Source organism: Antechinus flavipes, chromosome 3 (assembly GCF_016432865.1).
Source record: "Antechinus flavipes isolate AdamAnt ecotype Samford, QLD, Australia chromosome 3, AdamAnt_v2, whole genome shotgun sequence".
Lineage (NCBI taxonomy): Eukaryota > Metazoa > Chordata > Mammalia > Dasyuromorphia > Dasyuridae > Antechinus > Antechinus flavipes.
The window spans coordinates 229,200,956-229,223,680 of NC_067400.1; the positions used below are offsets into that span (position 1 = coordinate 229,200,956).

General features: G+C 35.4%; 1 protein-coding gene across 1 annotated transcript in view; it reads left to right on the forward strand.

Annotated features, from left to right (window-relative positions):
• The window catches only part of SLC9A7 (solute carrier family 9 member A7), a 208,797-nt gene that overhangs the window by 113,814 nt on the left and 72,258 nt on the right, over positions 1-22,725 (forward strand). The window contains exons 6-10 of the mRNA XM_051984627.1: positions 10,967-11,072; positions 12,032-12,173; positions 18,975-19,080; positions 21,302-21,390; positions 21,558-21,671. Coding sequence (XP_051840587.1) covers positions 10,967-11,072; positions 12,032-12,173; positions 18,975-19,080; positions 21,302-21,390; positions 21,558-21,671 — 557 coding nt within the window. The remainder of the gene's footprint in view (positions 1-10,966; positions 11,073-12,031; positions 12,174-18,974; positions 19,081-21,301; positions 21,391-21,557; positions 21,672-22,725) is intronic.

Consider the following 22,725-nt stretch of genomic DNA (forward strand, 5'->3'; position numbering starts at 1 on the left):
TATCTATAAGCAATAGATAAATGTGCTATACCTTTGAAAGCTATTAAATACTAAAATGTTCCAGTCTGTGTAAGTGGTTTGTGTGGATGGGAGAAGAGAAAAGGGTATTCAAATGCAAATGCAAAGTTAGTCATTCTATTATTAATAATTTTCTGATACCTGAGCTGAGGGCATAAACTACCAAATTTTTCCAGCTTCATTAGCATTGTGAATGAAAGTTCTTATGGGAAAGGCTATGCTCAGAAGTTGAATATTCTATATTATTGTTCTGTAAGAAATGACCAGCAGGATGACACACAGGGAGGACTGGCAAGACTTAGATGAACTGATGCTAAGTGAAATGAGCAGAACCAGGAGATCATTATATACCTCAACAATGATACTGTATGAGGATGTATTCTGATGGAAGTGGATCTCTTCGATAAAGAGAGCTAATTCAGTTTCAATTGATCAAGGATGGACAAAAGCAGCTATACCCAAAGAAAGAACACTGGGAAATGAATATAATCTGCTTGCATTTTGGTTTTTCTTCCTGGGTTATTTATACCTTCTGAATCTAATTCTCCCTGTGCAACAAGAGAACTGTTCAGTTCTGCACACATATGTTGTATCTAGGATATACTGTAACCTATTTAACATGTATAGGACTGCTTGCCATCTGGAGGAGGGGGTGGAGGGAGGGAGGGGAAAAATCGGAACAGAAGTGAGTGCAAGGGATAATGTTGTAAAAAATTACCCTGGCATGGGTTCTGTCAATAAAAAGTTATTAAAAAAAAAAAAAAAGAAGTGAATATTCTGGGGAAAGAAACCCAGCATATTTCACACAATCAAGGTTTGTTTTGTGATTAAATTAATCTTTTATTGCTACACCTCACTGGGAAATATCAAAATCACATCTTAGAAAATGCACATGACTCAGTTGATTATATATTTATTTAAAAAAAAAAAAAACAACTATACTTATCATTGACCAAATATAGGCTCCTTTTACTCTTTTATCTGTTCACTAATGCCCTCTAATAATTCGTGATACTTGAGCCCTATGTGTCCCAATCATGGTGGTATATCACAAATTTGATTCAGAATTCTCAGTTCACTCTTCTTAAGCATTTGTTGAAGAATATAGGTTGTAGAATATGGGTTGTTCAGTGTACTGTAGATCCATCAATGTTTTCAACAGATCTCAATTTCCCTCTCTTTTTGATACTTCTCTTTTAACCCTAAAACTGTTATCATTGTGGTCTTACTCTCAACCACATCCTTCAGAGATCCAAAGTCATCAAAGAAATATAGACCCACTTAGAACACTTAGCCATAGCAAGCAGCTATGAGAATGAACTTGCTGAAAAGAATACAGCATTTTATTTCAAAGATCATATGTTGTGACCAGGTGAGATTTACAACAAAAATGCAGGATTGGTTCAATATTGGGGAAATTATCAGCATAATTGACCACATCAATAACAAAGCCAACAGAAATGATATAATTATGTCAGTAGAGGCAAAACTGGTTTTTGACAAGAGACAGCACCCATTCCTATTAAAAACATTAAAAAGCACAGGAATAAATGGAACTTTCTTTAAAATGATAAGGAGTATCTATCTGTAACCATCAACAATCATTATTTGTAATGTAGGTAAGCTAGCAGCTTTTCCAGTAAGATCTGGGGTGAAGCAAGAATGCCATTATCATGATATTGATATAACTATTAGTGTTGGGGCTAATTTTTGCCCAAACTGTTTCACTCATTAGTTTAACTCCTTCTTTATCCGTTATATCAGTGGAAAAAGTTTAGCATTCATATTGTGGCAAAGCTTCTATATAATACAGTTAGTTATATTCTACTTATGTGTGGTACACCTTTTTTCCCCCAGGCTTTTTACTGTCCCATGTCCGTGTTTAATTTCTCACTATAATGAATGACTACAATGAACCACTGTTATTCTATATCAATTAAAGCCCCTCCAGTGTAGTACAGCCATGTACTCAAAATTGAAATGAAGAATTCACCTGTCCTTCCAGAATCCCATGGACTTCTGATTTGTATGGAATACCTTGGCAGCTGATTCCTAGAAACCTTTCTATTCTAGTCTGAATTTCTTTTTAATCCTCTCTCCTATGGCTATCCCTATCCTCTTCTAATCACCAATGCTTCTGTTGATTATTATTCTCTTGTTAGTTTTCTTTTTCCTCTTCTCCATTGTAGAAATGGAATATATTATTCAATGGACCCTAGAGATCATCTAAGGCTAACCTTCCACCCATTGTCCAAGATCATAAATCTACTTATGTATGAATACTTAAGGTGACAAGCAACTCATGACTTGGTCCATAAAACTCAACAAGTTTTTTCTTAAAGTGAGATAGTTTTTAAACTCAGTTTAATTTCCAGTCATTTGGACCTTAATTCTGCTTTCCTGAGCAATGTGACTAATCTGTCTTCTAGGTAAAATTTGTTCAAAGCATGTCATTTCTTCCCCATCTCCATTTTGTCTACAGGCTAAACAACCTTAGTCCTGATTCAGCCATTTTATTTTATTTTTAAAAATAATAATAGCTTTTTATTTTTCAAAACACATTCAAAGATAATTTCCAAAATTCAAAAATGCAAAACCTTGTGTTCCAAATTTTTCTCCCTCTCCTCTCCCCTAGACAACATGTAATCCAATGTAGATTAAACTTGTCAATTCTTCTAAAAAATTCTTATTTAAAAAAATTTTTAAACCATATTTATCATGCTACATAAGAAAAATCAGATCAAAAGGGAAAAAATGTGAAGAGAAACAAGTAAGCAGTAACAACAAAAAGGTGAAAACACATCTATATTGTGATCCGCATTTAGAACTGAATGCAGGTGGCTCTCTCCATTGCAAATCTATTGTAATTGACCTGCCAATTCAGTCATTTTATGACAATGTGGGACCACTCATCTCCTGGGTCATTCACTTTTATGTATGCCTTTTGGTCATTGTCCCTTTAAAACATGGCTGTCAAAACTGAACACAAGATTTAATGGGCCTGCATGGAGTACAAAGTAAACCAAGATTCCTTTCTTTTGGCTTCTTTCATATTAACAGATTTGTGATCTCACTAATATAGATGTTTTCTTCAGGAGGTGTACCCATTACTACCCATCTGCATTATCACATTGTCCCATATATTCTGTCAGCAGGTCTTTAAACATTCATTACATACATGGTATGTGCCATACCCTGGATTCAAAGAAAAGCAAAAAACAAAGTCCCTGCCCTCATGGAGCTTGCATTAAATGATTCTCTAAGGGACCCACCTGACATGCTGGGGACTTCCTCTAGATAAGTGGCACAATTTCATATAGAAAAGAGGACTACTAAACCATACACATTGATTCCAGTGGTCTATCTGTTGACTTGGAAAATCTCATATTAACATTATGGTTTTTTAAAAATTGTTTATTTTAAAAAATATTTCCCAATTATATTTTAATTTGGTTTAGGTCTTACTTGGCAGTGTTGTGGTTTGGATGTTTGACTTCTCTGGGTTAGGTTTACTTAGAAATTAGTGTATGTCCCTGTTCATTTAGTCATACTCCTTTCCCATAATAAATTTAATTGTTTAATAAATTTAATAATAAATAAATTGGTACATTTGTTATTGTGGGTAATATCCAAACCCAACATGCTTACAATGTTTCTCTCCATCATCTTTTTGGTGAGCCAAAAAACCTGGGATATTCTTTTATTTGAAGCCCTTAAGGATCATTCAAAGAAAATGAGGGATAGCTGGATATCAGAGTAGAGCACTGGCTTTGGAATGAGGAAGACTTCTAACTGATTCAAATCTGACCTCAGACATTACTATGTGTCACCCTGAGCAAGTCATTTCACTCAGTTTGCCTCAGTTTCCTTATCTGTAAAATGAGCTGGAGAAGAAAATAGCAAACCACTCCAGTATCTTTCCCAAGAGTATCCCAAATTGAGGATGCAGCTTGAAGTCAGGAAGACCTGCATTCAAAGAATACCCCAAATGGGGTCACAGAGAGTCAATGGTTGAACAACAACAAAGAAAATTAATGTTAAACAAATTTGTTTTTATGTCAGGGAAAAGCTTAGTATCAGGAAAATGTACTGTGTGAAGTTTTCCAAGTTTCTCTTGTCCACCTGTGCAATTAAGGATCTGCAGATTCTTTCCCCTCTCCCCCCATTTCATTTATATAATAATAATAATAATAATGATAATGATAATAATGATAGCTATCGTATAATGATAAAATGTTTGCAAAGGGTTTTATATACGTTCTTTGTGCTCTTCCCAACAACTCTGTCAATTAGGTACTTTTTGCTCTTCCCAACAACTCTGTCAATTAGGTATTGTCCCCACTTTACATATAAGGACACTAAAGCTCAGAAAGATTGTTAATTTGTCCAAGATAACACACTTTCAGAGGAAGGAATTGAACTCATATCTTTCTGTCTCTGTGTTCAGCAAGCATTGGCCTATTAACCCTTTACAACAAAACTTGGATATTGGAATGATTCAGCTCTGCTAGGGATATTAGTTCTTTAACATTTGTAAAGTACTTGATATACATTGTTTCTTTTGAATTTCACCATAAACCTGTGAAGTAGCTACTACAAGCATTGTTATTTTATACCATTTAACAGTTGAGGTAATTTAAGTCAAGATCATTTCTGTGACTTTCTTGCAGCCACCAGCTAGGAAGTATGGGATTTGAATTCAGGTCTACTCATTCCCAATTGAATGTTCTTTCCACCATTCTTTGCTATATATAATGGGAATGTCAACTTTTTGGACATTGAATAAGGATCTTTCTCACATTTGGGAATATCAACAGCTAATATTTATAGACTGTCTGAAAAGGTTTTCCTTTTCTGCCTTTTTGCCACATTGACTGCAGAAGTAAAAGACCAAATATTTTTCTTTGTTTCAGAGACTGCCGGGGGCACTTTCCTTCCCAAAATTAATTCCTAGGAATTAGGCCACAGTTGGAGGGAAATTAGTTATATGCCAGTTTATGGTACTTTGTAAAGCTGATTAGCTTAACTAAACCTGCCCTTAATCATTAGGATTTACTAAATTAATCCAGTTGGAAGATCATCTGGGTCCTTTGTTTTTATCCCATCTCTCCTTTTCTAGTTCCTCTGTAGTTTTTTCCCTGTTCTTAAGTAGAACAATTGAGTTCTCTTTGTCCAAGCCATAATCAGCCCACAGCTGTTGTTCTGACCTTTTTGGCTTTCCAGCAGCAAAGGATCAGGAGAGCAGCTTGTTTGTTCCCAATATCTTTGCTATTTTACTTGCTGGCAATATGTGCAAAGCTTTGGGGAGCAGTTTATCACTTTAAATGCCCATTCTTTGTCAAATATTCTTTCACTCCATCCTTCTTGTAGTCCATTAGTATACCTCAACATTCCCTCCCGCACCTCATATTAGTCATTTGGTCAACAAGCTTTCAGTGCTGAGCTTGTGCCAACCCTGGGCAGTTGACCTCAAGCTGATACAAGCCCTCAAATGAGCATAGCATAATTGCTCACTATTCTCCAAAGTGTTGGCCCCTAGATTCCTCCCCCTTACTCTGTCTTTAAAATTTATTCACCAGGATTTAAATACTCACAATTATCTGAGGACTTTATTGGATTTACATAACTCTGATAGGCACCTATGAGGAGTCAGTTCATTATATTCCTGATGTCAAAGTGTGCTGATACTTCCCTTATAGTCCTGTATACTCATTAAACTTCACTCCTCTTTCTTGGTGTTCACAAATTTTATTTCCTCTGAATTTCTTATTCCACTGTCCATATTTGAGCCTTTAAGTCAATCAGACAGTACTTTCAAGATGAAAATGGTTTTTTTCTGTTTCATTCTGGTTTTTGTCTTGTGAAGACTTGGTGCATTATTTAGTTAATATTATCCCCAGTTATACTTAAAACAATTTTTTACATTTGTTTTTTATTTTAAAACTTTTGAGTTCCATATTCTCCCCCTTATCCCTACTGTAACCTCCATTAAGAAATTATATGTGTACTTCCTAGCTGTGTGATCCTGGGCAAGTCACTTAACCCCAGTTGCCTCAGCAAAAAAAAAGAAAGAAAGGAATTACATGTGAAGTTATGCAAAACATTTCCATAAAACTCATGTTATGAAAGAAAACAGATCCCTCACCCTAATTTTTAAAAAAAATCCTCAAGAAAAATAGTTAAAATAAAAGAGAGTGAGAGAGAGAAAGCAAGCGAGTAAGTACAAGCAAGCTTCAATCTGTGTTTAGATACTAACAGTTCCTTCTCAGGGTATGGATAGAATTTTTCATCCTAACTCTTTCAGAGTAATCGTGGATCGTTGTACTGCTGAGAATAGCAAAAAGTACAGCTGGTCATTACTTTGTATACAGTACATTTTACTTTGCTTGAATTCATGGAGGACTTTCCAGATTCTTTTTTCTAAGAGCATTCTGCTCATCACTTCCCAATCATACACCATGATTTATTTAGCCATTTCCCCCATTGATGGGTATTTCCTCGATTTTCAATTCTTTGCTTTGAGAAGAGAGCTGCTATACATATTTTTGTACATATTGGTCCTTTCCTCCCTCTCCCCCCTTTTTTATATTCATGCCTAATGGTGGTACTCTTGGATCAAAGGATATGCATGAGTTTATAGCCCTTTGAGAATTGATCATATCTTTTGATCATTCATCAATTAGAGCATGGCACTTATTTTTTATAAATTTGACTCACTTCTCTATATGTTTGAGAAATAAGGGTCTTGGCCTATTATTAATGCTTCTTGACACTACCTTACCTTTGTAGAAATACAATAGTTTAACAAGTACAGCAAATGAAAAACATTGTGAAGCCAAGAGAGCTCTTAGGTGATTCTTGGCCACTAAGCTAAGCTATTATCAATATAGGAAACTTGCTGAAATCACAGAATTTGAAAATTGCAAGGAGCTTCAGTAGCCAACCAATTCACTCCATAAACAAAAGAAATCTCCATTATAATATTTCCAACAGGGGCTCATCTGGCCTCCAAAGAAGGGGGGAATCTAATGCCATTCTTGGCAGTTCTTCCCACTTTTGGACAGTCCTAATTTTTATGAAGTTCTTCTTTATATCAAGTCTAACTTTGCCTTGTGAAGTTAGGTGGCACAGTGAATAGAGCCCTGGAGTTTGGAGGACCTGTTTTTGATTCTTATTGACCTCAAATCAAGGAAGAACAAGTACAATGGGTGTGAGGGGAAATAGCACATATTATTGTCACATAGTAAATGGGGGAGAGAGAGAGAAAGATCCTTTTTCCACCAAGAGAGATCCACCCAGAAGTCCATAGCAATCCTTGCCTGCCCTCACTTGAAAACTACCAAAGAAGAAAGATCAATGATATCTGTTTAAACCCTTTCTAAGTATATTCAGTTCTGGTTCATCAGCAGCCAATAACTTTTATCATGCAAGAAGTCAGCAGGAAATAGGATAACTACACATGGTCTGAAATGGGGGTGAGGCCCCTCTGTGCTACATTTCAGGAAGCCATGTGGATTGTCAGGAGGTAAAATATATTGTGCAAGAATTAAGTAGTTGGGTCTCATGGATAGTTCTCCTTTTATACTTACATCTCAGCAATATTATTGCTGGTTCCCCTCTTTTCCCCAAATTGTCTCCTATCAGAACTGAGGGTGGACACTATCTATATACAAGAAGTAAGCATATCTAGCAAAACAAATGATAGCTAGGTGGTGCAGTGAATGCAGCACTGGTTTTAGAATCGGGAAAACCCATTTTTATAAGTTGCTTCAGAAAGTTACCACGTATATAATTCTGGGTGGGTCACTTAACCCTGTTTGCTTCAGTTCCTTATCTGTAAATTAGAAAAGGAAACGACAAACCACCCCAGTGTTTTTTTTTTCCCAAAACCCCAACTGGGGTCATGAAAAATCAGACAAAATTGAAATGATGGAACAAAAGCAAAACAAATTAATATGTGTCCAAAAAGTTCTTATTCTGCATCCTGAGTCCCTCACCATGCTGTGAAGATGGGGGTAGCCTGCATCATCACAGGTCCTCTGGAAATGGGATCACTTTTCAGAATAAATGGAATAATGATAACTATTGATAGAAAGAAAGCAAAACTTTTATCTTCTATTTTCTCCACCACGCAGAACTACCATGGTGATGGAACAGAATAAACATGGTTAGTAGGGAGTTGAAATCAAAGAAAGAAGTCAAGTCTTCTATTTCAGATTAATTATGTCTTATGGTACTGAAATAACTGTCAAATATAATTACTGAGCATTGTCACTGATTTTGGATAATAAGAAGGGCACTGAAGCATTGGAAAAAGATAGGTATCCTTATGTTCAAAAAAGAGGAAGAACATAAACTCTGTCAACGGTAGACCGGTGAATTTAATTTCCATTTCTTGTAAACTTCTAGAATGTTATTAAAAAGCTGGTTAATGAGTATGTGGAAAAGAAAGGCAGTGGTCAGAGAATCAACATGGTTTCACCAGTAATCGGTCGTGCCTGACCAATCTCATTTCCATTTTTGACAGAATTACTAGGTTGGTTGTTCACTGTGAACTCCTATGGAAGTTTTATTAGAATTTCAGTTTATCATTTGATAAAAGTCTCTCATGTTATTCTTGTGTGATAAGATGGAATGATGTGGACTAGACAGTAACACAACTAATAGGTTTTAGAACTAGTTTACCTAGAATAGTCGTTAATTGTTGGAATATTAGCTTGAAATGCACTCTCCACTGTAGTGCCTTAGAGATCTTTACTTTTTTTCTGTGCTGCTTAATGCTTTTGTCAGAGAGTTGGATAAAGGTGGCATCGAATACAGGACTTCTTAAATCTTTCCCACTTACAACCCTTTTTTCCCAAGAAATTTTTATGTGATTCTGGGCATGTAGGTATATGAAATAGATATACAAATCAAACATTTATCAATATTCTGTCATAATTTTGCGACCTTCACATTCAGTTATGATAGCCCACAATTTTTGCTAGAGTATCGATGATATAGCTTATAAACCTGTTTTTGTCATTTTTCAGTGGTGCCGAACTGTGACCTTGTTTGAGGTTTTATTGGTGAAGGTACTGATATAGTTTGCCTTTTCCTTCTCCAGCTTATTTTATAGATGAGAAACTGAGGCAAACAGATTAAGTGACTTTTCTAGAGTTATGGAACACAGATCTAAACTCATGAAGATGAGTCTTCTTGATTCCAAGATAAGTGCTCCATCCACTGTACCATCCAGCTGCTCTTATAAATTTGTAGATAAAATCTGAGAAGTAGAGGTAACAAGTGGTATTTTTTTTTAAAGATCTTAATAGAGTTTGAGTCATACTAGTTTAATGATATGTAAGGAGAATAAATGTAAAATCTTAACACTTGTTAACCAGATTCACAGATACAAATTGAAGGTCCATTGTTAGAGAGAAGTGCATCTGAAGATTTTATTAGGCTGCAAATTCAGTTTGAATCACTAGTGTGTTGTGGCAACGAAGAAAACTAATGTTGCCTTAAGCTAAGTTAAGAAAGGCCCAAGGTACAGGATTAGGAAAGTGATGGACTTTCTCTGTCCTGTTTATGCCTTATTTGCAATATTGGATTCAGTTCTGAATGCCAGTTTTTAAGAAGGACATTTATAAGCTGGAAAGCACCCAAAGAAAGGCATTCAGGATGGTTCAAGGTACTAGTCTATGCTATATGAGCACCTCTTGAAGGTATCGGGGACATTTCTTGCCTGAAAATGAGAATGCTAGAGCAAAAGATTATGTGACAGCCATCATCAAATATTTTAAGGGTTTATTCACAGTAAAGGGATGAGTTCTGTTCTATAGTTCCACAGAGTAGAAAACTAGGGACCAAGGATAGACGATGAAAATGAGCAAATTAGATAACATAAGGAACTATTTCTCAACAATCACAACTAACCAAAAGGGAATGGGATGTTAGGGGATGTAGTTGGTTTCCTTTCCCCATCCCTACTAGTGGTTTTCTGGCAAAGCATAGAGCTGCCACTTAATACGTTTGTGACCTTAGTTAAAATATTATCTTATTTTGTTATTTGTAAAATGAAGGGGTTAGAGTAGATGAACGCTAACATTGCTTATAGCTCTAAATTTAGGTTCCTGTAATAATTCCACAGTACCATATCTCATCATGGAAGGTAGATGATGTGAAAATGGTTTGAAAAGTTAAAAAAAAAGTATGAATACAAGTTGTCATGTTGCTTTGGACTGTATTAGGAATAGGAAATAAAATTCAACCAATAAGGGCAACTAGGTAAGATAGTGGACAGAGCACTGATCCTAAGTCAGGAGGATCCAAGTTCAAATTTAGCCTCAGACTAAATTTATTATCTGTGTGATCCTAAGCTAGTTATTTATACCAGTTGTCTCACAAAACAAAACAAAAAGAAATTCAACCAATAGGGCATCAAAACTTCAGGAAAGTTAAAAATAACTGACTTAAAATAAAATAACTTATATAAGGCCAGTACTCTGGAACAAAGCGATGAATTCTCAAGTCAGTGAAAGCTGAGTTCAAATCCAGCCTTAGAAATTTACTGGCTATATAACATATCTGGCTCAGTTTCCATGTCTGTAAAATGGGGATAATAACAGCACCTGCCTCTATGGATTGTCATGAGGACCAAATGAAATGTTTGTAAAGTGCTTTGCAAACTGTAAAATGCTATAGAAATGATAGTTTTTATTATCACAATGCTAGTATAACCAGAACTTCATGGAAGTTAGCTATATCATAGAGCTGAGTCTGCCATAAACAAGTTGGATAATATCATTGCTATCTATTCCATAGGTAACATAGGTAACAACTCTTTTTTTTTTTTTTTTATTGTAACAAGGAATTAACTCCAATAAAACTGGCTTAGCTTGATCAACAAGAGAAAGAGGAAAAAAAATTCTGATGAATCTATCTATATTTTTGTTCTTTTTTACAGTGACTGTACTGGCCATATTTAATGAACTACATGCTGATGTGGACCTCTATGCCCTTCTGTTTGGAGAAAGTGTACTGAATGATGCTGTGGCCATAGTATTATCCTCGTAAGTAATACTAGTAATAATTCATAGTAAGGAATAGGCATTTCTTCACTGGTCCGCAGACTGAAGTACAAAAGTCTCTTTGTATTCCCTTTTTGGGGATAGGACTTGTGATTTTTGTCATTGTAAGGAAAGCCCTGAGATCTGAAACTTACAGTCTTATAATGTTCTCTTAGAATGTTCACTAATTGGGACAGCTAGGTGGCACAGTGGATAAAGCACCAGCCCTGAAGTCAGGAGAACCTGAGTTCAAATCTGGTCTCAGACACTTAACACTTCCTAGCTGTGTGACCCTGGGCAAGTCACTTAACCCCAATTGCCTCAGAAAAAAAGAAAAAGAAAAAGAATGTTCACTGAGAAATAACCTGGCAGGGTCACACAGTTAGTCTGTATCAGAGGTGAGCCTTGAACCCAGGGCTTTATAAGTCTAAAGCCACCCTCTCTTCACTATGCGGCAGTGCCTTTCCATCTTAACGGTGTCAAATACTGGATGATCTTCTTGAAAATAAGACTTCTTAACTTACCGTTAATGTGTCATTTCAGTCTTCAGTCAACAGGACTCAGATTTCAAAAAACCAATATAATATAGTGTGTTAGAAAAAATTGAATCAAATGAATGCAATATTTTTTCTTCTCTTTTTAAAATCAAATTAACCAATTGTTTATCTATTTTGTTTGCTTCCCCCCCCCCATAAAACCAATTCCTAATTTTATTTAATTCAGTGGGGGGGGGGGGTGTTTCTCTTAATTTTATTAATTTCGTCTTTAATTTTTAGGATTTTCAGATTAGTATTTAATTGGGGGCATTTAATTTGTTCTTTTTCTAGGTTTTTTATTGTATACCCACTTTATTAGTGTGTTCTTTATTTTATTGATATAAACATTTATAATACAAGTTTTTCTTAATCCTTACCTGACTTTGTTTTTTTGTTTTCTAATTTCCCTCTTCCCTCAAACTCCAGATCTATTGTTGCCTACCAACCAACTGGGTTGAATACCCATGCTTTTGATGCAGCAGCATTTTTTAAATCTGTAGGAGTATTCCTGGGAATATTCAGTGGTTCCTTTGCCATGGGAGCAGTGACTGGAGTTGTGACAGCTCTAATATCCTTTTCTGTGGTTTTTCTAGCTCTGACTTTATGTTGCATTAGACTTTGAAAAGAAAGAGTGTTGATTGCCTATTAGATTAAAGCCTTCAATCTGGCACCTAAATTGGATTTGAAACGTCTTGCTCTTGATAAAGAAAGAGTATCTCAACCAGTTTTTGACAAAGCTAGTAGAGATTTATCACATAGAGAAATTTGGGAGAAGCACTTGGGATATTTGTTACCCTCCATCATCAATGGAGTTTTTGTATTTTTGCCTGTGAATATCTAAGTGTTTATCTGGCCTCTGATCCTGGCACAGGCATCTGGATTGCATTTTCCCTCTTGAAAATTATCTTTCTACCTGAGTGAAAAGTTAATCCATATTCTTATAGTTTATACGGGTTATGTTCCTGGAAAACATAACCTGAGAAATTATTTACATTAATGATCTCCTTGCTGATTTTCCCCCAAAATTAAGGGATACATTCCTGACCAAGGATGTTATGCCTGAGTCTGGTAGTAAGTGACCACAAGTAAAATGGCTTACTTAGAAATAGATCTGTGATCTTCTGGGTGTGGCTCTGTCTGCTGGTACAAATCATGCTGAGCAAGATTCTTAGCTTTGTCTTCCTGTAACTCTTCTGTAAAACATGCACCCAGTGTCAGGAAGGTCTTTCTCTGATTGTTTTAGTATCTAGAAGATAATATGGATAACTTGGTGTGGTATATTGGGTAAAACACTGGGCTTAGAGTCAGGAGGACCTGAGATCAAATATAGCCTCAGACATTTAATTGCTGTGTGACCATGGGCAAGCCACTTAACTACTTTTAGCCTCAGTTTTTTGCTCCACGTGAATGGTACCTATTTCTCAGATTTTTTATGAAGATAAAATGAGATGACATTTGTAAAGTGCTTTGCAGATCCTTAAAGCATTATATAAATTTTAATTGTATTATTATTGTTAATTCAGACTATCCATTGTTGTCTCGTTCTCACTAAATGATGAGGTCACCTCTGTTTCTAGGCATAAAAACCATAAATGATTTGCTTGTCTAATATAGAGCTTTCTGAAGTATCTGTAAATCAGCAGAACAAGGTAACATAGCTACCAGACACATAAGATTGTATTCATTGTGATTTGTCAGTGTGTATTGTACAGGATACTTATCTTCACAATTCTTACTTTATTTTTATTAGCATAAATCAGTAGGAAAAGGGCCGCTTTCATTAGGATCATGGAATTCAAAATGGTTTCTTTTGGGAAGATTTTCCACAAGCTTCTTTGGAAATGAGAGAATGTTTGGAAAAACTCAGTGGCATTTTGAGAAATTTGTGCTGAGTCACTGCAAATCTCCCTATGATAAGTATAGATAGAAGTCAAGTTGTCACTTGTTTTTGTTTGTTTGTTTGTTTTTGTTTCCTTCTTCTTGAACCACGTCTCAACAGTATTACTGGCTTCACTTCATGCCCTAATTATAAAATCATTTAATTTTATCAATCACTTGGCTTAATATTGTATCTTCCCCATTTTACAGATGAGGAAATTGAAATCCAGAAGTATTCAGTGACTCACATAAATTGCATAGCTAATTACTGGCAGATGTACTTGCATTTAAGATTCTAAGAACTAACACTTGTAAAAATTATTTCATCCCTAGATCCTCTAACACTTCTTTTTCAATACCTCAAAACTTCACTGTTTGATTTCAGGAATGATCTAACTTAATTAAAATCTCAGGATTGAATCAGAGCCTGAGACCTTTTCAAAATTTGAACTGCAGCAATCATTAGAGCATAACCTCTTATTGGTTATTTTAAAGGATTCAATAGAGGTACATGACCATAAAATAATGAGATTGATTTGCTTTTAAATTAAATTTTATTTTATTTTTACAGATTTTTTTTTTATTTTATGTTATTTTTACAGATTGTTTCCTATCCACTCCCCTTGAGAAAGCAAGGAAAAAATATCCATTAAAAAATTGCACAGTTGCATAGAAATTCCTACATCACCCTTGTCCAAAATAATCATATATATATATATATATATTATATTTGCATACACATAAACCTATACATATACACATAACTGATGTGAATATTTTTATTTTTGGCTTTTCTTTGTATTCCCCAGTACTTAACATGGTACTTCACACATTTGTTGTTATTGTTCAGCTCTGTTCAACAACTCTTGACCCCATTTGGGGTTTTCTTAGCAAAGATACTTGACTGGTTTGCCATTTTCTTCCCTAGCTCATTTTATAAATGAGGAAATGGAGGCAAAAAGGGTGAAGTGACCTGCCCAGAGTCATATGACTAGTAAGTGTCTGAGACTGAATTTAAACTCAGGGAAATAAAGTCTAAGTCTTTAAAAGTAGTTGATTTTTACAATACTGTTGTTATTGTATAAATTGTTCTTCTGGTCCTCCTCTCTTCATTCTGCAGCAGTAATAAGGTTGATTTATAAGTATACCAAAATTTATATTTCTAAATGAGTGCTACTCTTTAAGTAATTCCTTAGGAAGATGTTGGTTATCTCAGTGATGCAACCATTACATTTTTTGGAACTCCTTTTTGGTTTGCCAATACAAGGGAAAAAACATCAGTCTATTTACTTTGTAGTTATTCTTTATTCTTGTAGTTACTCTCTACTTTTTACTATTCTTAGCTCTTTTCTCTTGTTCCTTCTCCTTTTTGCCTTTCTTTCTCTGTGTCACTGGCCTTTAGCTCTATCTCATCCCTCCCTCCTCTGCCTCTGGAGTCAAAAGTCCACATATATCCCGGGAAGAAAAGCTTTGGGGCCAGACTCTGGCTGGGGATAGGGAGATTCTTATATAGGCCATATATGAAGGTAGGCTTTTCTTGTTATAAACTCATTTAAAGCCACCGAGATGGCACAGTGGATACGAGTGCTGAATTTGGAGTCAAATTTGACTTCAAATATTTACTAGCTGGACAAGTGAGTTCACTCTTTACCTCAGTTTCCTCATTTGTAAAATAAGCTGGAGAAGGATGTGGCAAACTATTTCAGCATCTTTGTCAAGAATATCTCAAATGGGGTCATGAAGATTTGGACACAACTGAAAATTACTGAATGACAACAAAATTATATGCTAAATCCTGGGAATAGAAAGAAAAAGACATTACTTTCCCCCAGGGAGCTCACAATCTAATGAAAAAAATATATAAACAATTATATATAAACAAGCTATATGCCAGATAAATTGGAAATAATAGAGGGAAAGCAATAGAGTTAAGATGAATCAGTAAAGACTTTTTGTAGAAAGTGGAATTTTAGCCAAGACTTGAAGTAAGGCAGAAGGCGCAGATGAGGAAGGAGAGCCTCCCAGGCAAAGAGAACAACCCAAGAAAATGTCCAGAACTAGGAGATGTAATTTCTTTTTTAAGGAATATCACTATCTAGTGACAGTAATGTCCTGGCTGCAAGATGTGATAGATGATTAATTGGGTCATTATTTTATTCCAATCAGTATTAATCAGTTTGAGATGATTTCATAAGGGTGATGATTATAAATTCTGATAGTTGGACCTCAGAGCTGTGAACTGCAGATTGTAAATTCACATGTTTAATTATAGGAAACTTCTTGTTGTTATTTGTCCCTCAGTCTTGATTAGGACCATAATATCAGGAAGGTCTTGCTCTGATATGCAAGTGAATTGGATTTACGATAGGGAGGGCTTTCCAAAGTCACCTGCCTTCTCTTCCAAAACCATCTGGGTCCAATGGCAATATATAGATCAGGATGACTTGAGATGACTGTAGCTGCAAGGGAAGATCTTGGCCTTTTTAAGTTAAACTAAGACCTGCTAATCATAAAAACCTAACTAGAGAACCCCCCTTTTCTTCTCCCCCCCCCCCCACACTCTTGTTTTTCCTTGTTACAGTGGTGGAAGTGTCTCAATTACATGGAAAGTCCTCCATCTATTTTTGTGGCTCCTCTGTTCTGTCATCCTTCCATTACCCAACACGGGGAGATGACCATGAGTACTTGGCCAGTGAGTGATCCTGGTAGCCAGTCTGCCTCCTATCTTTTTACCAGCCCATGGATGTGCTCATCAGTTTAGTAGGACCTCCTGTGAAAGGTCAAGATAAGTATGTTAATGTCTGTTCACTAGCCCATTTGTTGAGCAGTGGGATCCCTTATTTTGTGTAAACCCTTGTAGAGAGGATCAATGGCAAGATCTATCCACCAGTAAGATTGTATTTTTAGTTTCCTTCACCTGTATTTTCTGGGTATCAAGCACTATAAAATTAAGGCCCTGAAGGAAGGGGACATCTCAAAATATGAGAAAGATCTGAGGTCTACTTATTTAGAAGGAGCCAAGGTTCTTTAAGTGCCTTTGGCTCACAGTTCTTCCTCAGTGGTTTTTCTTGCAGATTGAACAACTTTTAAAAATCCCCTTAAGAAAAAATAAGGTGTAAAAAGACTTGAAAGGTGAGGGGTCTAGGTTATAAAGGGTTTCAAATTCCAAACAGAACTTTCTGTTTGATTTTAGAAGTGATTAGGAATCATAGAAGTTTACTGAGTTTGCCATAATTGGATTTGTATTTTTAGAAAAAATCAGTTTTGGAGCAAAATGGAGGATGAATTGGAGTAGGGAGAGACTTGAGCCAGGTAGGCACACTAGAAGGCTATTGTAATAGTCTAAGTATATGAAGACGAGGACTGAATGTACAGAAAAGAGATTTTATCAGGGACAATTAAAGGAAATATCAGAGGCATTAAAACACGAGGATCCTGAAACAACCATGACTATCAGGAGCTAGCATCAAACAAGGTAGTATTATTTAGCCTGTTAGAATAAAGAGTCATGACTTACAACTAGAACTAAGGGAACAAGAGCTTAGTGTGAACCTCCATGTTTATGCTTGTTACTGTGTCAAGAATGGTGAGGCTCTGGAATTGAGAAATATAAAGTTACTACATCCCTTGGAGATTTGTTACTAGAGCAAAATCTTGTTCATAACTGAGGCTTGTAGGACATCAAAGATGAAAAGAAAAACATCTTCCTATATCTGTTTCCACATGCCTTTCCTTTGAGATCTCACTCTTTTATAGTACTTCATGAACATTTTCTCAGCCTGTTTGAGTCAATAAATTGGAGTGGAAAGGATAGTGTCTTCCATTTTAGCTTACAATGATATTCTCTTATTCTAAACATTTATCACTCGACATTTTTTGTGCCATTTAGTCACTCAACAAGATATTAAGGATATACTATATGCCAGGCACTGGGATAAGTGTTGGGAGATACGAAGAAGGGAAGAGCAATAGCTCCAGCTCTCTAGGGGCATATATTTCTAATGAGGGAACTAACCTAGCTTCATGCAAGATATACAAGATAAAGGTGACCTTGACAGGGCAAGACATTACTATTTTGGGGGCAGAAGTAAGACCAGGAATAGTCTCCCACAGAAGCAAGGATTTGAGCTGAGCCTTGAAGGAAGGCAGGAAGGAGAATAAAGAGCTTCTAGGTACGGGGGACATCTTATATCAGAGTTTGGAGACAGTAGATGGTGTATTTTGTTCAACAAACTACAAGTAAATCAAAGTAGCTGTTTGTAGAGTAGAAAAAAGGGAGTAACTTATAAGACCACCTAAAAGGTGTGAAGGGTCCGTTGAAGACAGATGAAGATCTCTAGTTACCATACTCAGGTCAGCTAAGTGATGCAGTAGTTAAAGCACCAGAACTAGAATCAAGAAGATTGCTCTTTCTGAGCTCAACTCTAGCCTCAGATACTTAATAGTTGTGTGACTCTAGGCAAGTCACTTTACCCTGTTTGCCTCAATTTCCTCATTTGTAAAATGAGCTGGAGAAGGAAACAGCAATCCACTCCAGTATCTCTATCAAGAAAACCTCAAATGAAGTCTTGAAAAGTCAGACATAATTGTACAATGATAAAATATCACTCATTTGGTATTAGATCATATACATATGTCTCATAGCCCATATTATATGATAAATAGTAGTTTGTATACCCTTAACATTAGTTATCTAACACAATAACCTGTACATGTTAATAAATGCTTAAGTTTGACAGAATTGAGTCACTTTCCTATACCACACTGCATCAAATTTCACAAGCTGTGTTATAGAGTTGAGAATTGAAAATGGCAAAGTATTCTATATCAGACAGATAGAGGGACAAGATGGGTTAGTATAAGGAATGCTAGTTTCAAAGCCAGGTTTCAAACCTAAATTCAAGCCTACCTTCTGCCAAAAGTGAGTAGATTATTTAATGCCTTAATGTTAAAATCACCTCCAGCCTCATTTCCATCCCTCTCCTATGTCCCAGGTACTGTGTTTTGGGGACCCCAACAAAAATGAAAACAGTTCCCCACTTTTAGGAACTTATATGCTACTAGGGGGAAATGACATATGCATTGGTAAGGAAATAGAAAATGCATATAATTTTTTCCTTCTGGATTGTGTTTGGGAGGGTGGGCGTGGAGGAGTAATACAAGCAAAGATTTTCTATAGAAGGTAGAAATTAGACTGAGTCTCATAGAAAGAAGCTGAAGGTGTCAGGAGGCACAAGAGAAGAATTTTTCGGTCATACAGAAAAAAATGACTTTCAGGTTTTCTTAACAGTTGAATTTTTAGAATTGAAAAAAAAATTCTCAGTAGCTCAAATAATTCTACACAGTTGGAAAGGTTAAAGAGAAATGTGTGTTGTTTTTTTATTATGAGGAGGTGAGAAGGGGAAGAACAGGGGAGGGTGCGGTTAATGGTATGTTTCTTTGTAACTTCAATCCAAAATTGCCTATAAATCAGTCCTTAACAGCTGCTAACGTGACCAAGTTTACCAAGCTCCACTGCTTCCCCCTGCTGGAGACTGCTCTCTTTTTCTTAATGTCCTGGAGTACCTTCCTCTTAGCAGAAGCCTGTGGCTTTACAGGTGAGTTCATAAACTGAAAGCTGGAAGATGCCTCAAAAAGCTGTCTAATTCAGCCCCTCATTTTACAGGAAACTGAGGGAATTTAAGTAATTTAAGTGACAGGTAGTGAGTAGGCAGGATTTGAAGGCCCTCTAACCCCAGAGCCTTGTCTCAGGGCCAGTGTTCTTTTTCTTGAATTGTCTCTTTTTGCACCTAGGTTCTCAGTAACAAAAATGAGTGACCTTTTGTGAAAATTGACAACAAAGTTATTAATTTAACTTATTCCTCAGGGATAGATGCCTTTTATGTATTTTTAAAAGGTTCTGATACATTGTGGTATTTATGTCTTCCTAAGAACTTAGTCACAGCTTATTCTCTTGTCACAACTGACAACTTTCTGAATCTAATATTTTGAGTATTAACTTTAAAATTTAGGAGACATTTTGTATATGAAGAGATTTATTCTGCTTTCTTATTCTTTTGCTTCAGGAAATACACATTTATACACACACACACACACACACACACACACACACACACACACCTTTTATAGGTTGATACAAAGGAAAGAATGTTTCCTTTCTTTAAAAAAAATATTTTATTTGTAACACAAAGTTTTATATCTTTGTAAACTATCTTTGCATGTATTTGGAAAACTATTTTTGCATATATTTGGAAAAATAAAATAGTATTAAAATTATTTTATTCTGAACTTAAATGAAACAAGCATTTTATAACATAGAAAAATAGATGATCACCTTTTATTTTGTTCCTCCTTAAACCCAGATACATGAGAGTAAGGCTTCAGTGCTACCAACCCTCTACTCCCACCTACTTCCTTTGTATCAGTTCTTCCTTTTACACCTCATTTGCATGAGAAAATTGCTCCTTTTTGCCTTTTCCTACCCAATTTTGTTTTTTAGAATCATCCCATCAAACACAGCTCAGCCTCAAACTTTTTTTTTCAAATTACCCAAGAAATAACATTAATCCCAAGAATACTGATAAGATTTCCACATAGGGGAAATAAACAGATTGACTCTATGGCATCTCTTATAATTGGGTCCTTAATGTTTTACTTTTATTTCTTCTGGATCTCACATACCAGATTTTCCCTTGAATTCTGGTCTTTATGTCACAAATATTTGAAAGTCTTTCAGTTCATTAGATATTCATTGTTTTCTTCCAAATGCACATTTTTTTTCTCTTCATCTGTACATGAATAGTTATGTGTATAATACTATCGTTTTTGATCTGTTCCATTATAGATTCTGAGTGCTCTAGAATCAATCTTGTCCCTCCACCTATTTAGCACATGCTTCCCATTGTGTGTATAAACAATAGCTTTCTAGGTCCAAGAAACAGAGGTACCTACCAATGTCATTAGTTTTATATGTTGAAATAACCTAATTCACTAGTTTTGACTAATTCATTTCTATGCTTTTCCTATTACCATGAAAAATAAATGAAATCAAGCACAATTCCAAATATGTAGCATGATTCAACCAGTCCAAAAAGATTCTCTTCTATCATGTATTCACATATCCTACATTGTATATTTCTGTACATTACATACTTCCCCTTTTCGACATGATATTTATAGTTATATATAAATATGTTAAGAAGACATGTCAGAAGTGCCTCACTGATCAGGATAGCCTGCATAGAACGGTGGTTAGAATAAACAAACTCAGATAAGTTGGCACCAACTAAATGAAGAAATATTGAACCATTTGATTTTTTGTTATTGAGGAAAGGAAAGGAGATTTAGGCTCTTTGGTTTAATCCTAAAATTGGTCCTGTAAAGAATTACTTTTAGAAAGTGGAATAAAGCCATAGTCTTTAGAGCTTTGATCATCTATAAATGTTTGTATACTGGGTATTTGGTGGGGTTCTGGAATATTCAAAAATGGATAAAACCTAGACTCTGCCCTCAAGGAATTTAATCTAATTCAGATTATTAGAGTTACTCTTGTGAGTTAGTAGCTAACAATACAATGCAATAATTAAATGCCCAGTGAATGGTAGTGACAATAAATACCTGTCTAAGGAAATTGGACATAAAGAATGGATAGAATCTGTAGAGGAGGAAATTCCAGATTAGTAGAGGTAATTTTTTTTAAGTTTAGAGAAAATTTTATATTTGACCTTTCCTTCAGTTGGAAGTATTTTTTTTTTTTGCTCCCTCTTGTTTGATTCAGTCTTTCTCCCTTTCCTTCAAACCCGTATTGTCTCTCAACAGGTGTTGTGGCTGTCCTATTCTGTGGAATTACCCAGGCTCATTACACCTATAACAACCTATCAGTGGAATCCAGAAGTCGAACCAAGCAAGTGAGTGAAATTTGAGAAAGGTTGTTCTACTAAGTGAAAAGAAATGCAAATAAATTTAATATTGCAATTAATAAAGGAAAGGAAAATTAACATATATGTATGTGTATATGTGCATATCGATATATATGCATTTTTTTTTTCTGTTCCTTCCCCTTAAATCTTTGTAGCTTTTTGAGGTGCTCCACTTCCTGGCAGAGAACTTCATATTCTCCTACATGGGCTTAGCTCTGTTCACCTTCCAGAAGCATATTTTCAGTCCTATATTCATCATTGGAGCTTTTGTATCCTTTTCGGTTCTTATAACTAGTATTTCTTTTTACTAGAATTATTTAAGGGATATACTTCCAGAGCCTCTCTAAGAAGGATTCCTATATTGGGAAGTTTGCATTAGATTTTTAAAATGTCTTCTAAATTTGAGATTTTAGGATTCACAATCCTTTAATTATCCATTTAGCAAAGGGAATCTTTGGAATAAATTATACTAAACTATAATAAATTTGCCCAGATGATTTGCAGGTTCTATCTTTGTGACAGGCTTTCTCATTATTATAGCTGCTTTAGAAGGATGATTTCCACTCTGGCCAACCCCCATTCTTCTCCCAAACACATACATGTAATATGTCACAGTTCTTTATTGTTTACCATCTTTACTTATAGGTTATCCTTCTGAAATGTGTTGGAGTCAGCTCAAACCAGAACCAATTTTAATTTTCAGGGTGAATATTTACACTTTGGAAATTGGAAAAGGTTACAAATTGGGTCTTGGTTTATTGTTTTGGCGATTCTCTACGCTTAAAAGTATTTATAATGTATATTAAACTTAAAAATATGTTGTTTATATATTTTTGACGGCCAGTTGTTAAGTATTTATTATCATACTCTTGCTTTTCAATATACTATTTGATTCATTCTACAATTAAAAGGTCTTGGTGAGGGGGAGGAGGGGCAGCTAGTTGGTATAGTGGATAGAGCACCAGCCCTGAAGTCAGGAGGATCTGAGTTCAAATCTGGATTCAGACACTTAAACACTTCCTGACTGTGTGATCCTGGACAAGTCACTTAAACCCAATTGCCTCAGTGAAAAAAAGCAAAACAAAACAAAAAAAATCTTGACTGACTTAGGAATATGTTGATATATTTCTTCATTAATTACTAAAATTCCAACAATTTTTTCGGTCCACTAAACACAAAATCCTCACTCCAATTCATCAAATGTTACTTTTTTTAATTAAATGAAGAAACACCCTTTTCCAGTAGTAGTTTCCAGTGCTCATCTGTTTTTATCAAATCCCTTAATTTCTGAATTAAATAGATATTAAAATCACTGAATATATA